Source organism: Seriola lalandi, unplaced genomic scaffold (assembly GCF_002814215.2).
Source record: "Seriola lalandi dorsalis isolate HSWRI2012SDOR001 ecotype SW California unplaced genomic scaffold, Sedor1 jcf7180002040461, whole genome shotgun sequence".
Lineage (NCBI taxonomy): Eukaryota > Metazoa > Chordata > Actinopteri > Carangiformes > Carangidae > Seriola > Seriola lalandi.
Window position 1 is genome coordinate 1 of NW_019511031.1, and position 896 is coordinate 896.

Below are 896 nucleotides of genomic sequence, written 5' to 3' on the forward strand. Positions count from 1 at the left end.
TCAAAAGTCTGACTCAACAGTAGCAGACTACTGACCTCCAGGTTTGTAAGGCTGGAACACTTGCTCTGGCCGGCGGGTCTCTAGCAGCAAGTCGAACATGTACGAGGACTTGACTCCTCCCAGCAGGAGACCCATGAGTGTGTCCTCCTCACCTTCATAGGAGCGCTCCAGGTACTCGTGGAACTCGTCATACTTGACCAAGCGACAACAGTCCAGAGGGACGACACCCTCCAGCTCCATCAGCTGAGGTACACAATACACAAATAACCACAACAGTGATCCAAGTATAGTAAGGCACTTTATAAAAATAGACATTGCCCAGAACTAGGAATATTTTTGCTTAATATTGTAAACGGAAAATTTAGTCTTAACATTAGAAGACATGTGTCAATGTTACACTTACAATGCTTTTGTCAATGTTACACTATTCTTGTGTGGGACAGTGGTTGCAAGAAGAAGTCCCCTTTGTTAAAGAATTTAAGGACACTCCAACATTCAATAATTAATTATTTGCTGACCCGATTAGCTATGTTGTTGGAAAACCAGATGGTGAAGAAAACCAGTAACCCAACAAACCTTGTAGGCCATCTCTGTTGCTTCTCTGAGAGTTTTGTCCTTGTGCACTTCCAGCTTGCTCTCCATCATCATCTTTACAGGATGCATGCAGAAAAGCTTGATCTGAAAGTAAAGAGTGTAAGATTAAGAAAAGTTCAACTTATTTAGAAAAAGCCAAAGCCGAGCCAAAGGACCACACACCTTGCAGGTATTCCGTTCAATCTCCCTTTGTCTTTTTTCCTGTTCTTCAGACTCTTTCTCCTTCTGAACCAAACTCTTTATGTGCTCCGGGAAGTCGTCCACAGCTAAATACTCTGCAGAGTACATTAGTTAATCACATT

At 42.5% G+C, this 896-nt stretch overlaps 1 protein-coding gene across 1 annotated transcript; it reads right to left on the reverse strand.

Annotated features, from left to right (window-relative positions):
- Nucleotides 1-35: 35 nt before the first annotated feature.
- On the reverse strand, nucleotides 36-886 carry LOC111648473 (ubiquitin carboxyl-terminal hydrolase 47-like; the record flags this gene model as incomplete). The annotated part of the gene is made up of 3 exons (XM_023398306.2): nucleotides 757-886; nucleotides 577-678; nucleotides 36-243 (listed from the first exon to the last, which is right to left on the reverse strand). Coding segments are annotated over exons 1-3 (436 nt in total), but the record flags the coding sequence as incomplete, so codon positions are not given.
- Nucleotides 887-896: the final 10 nt, after the last annotated feature.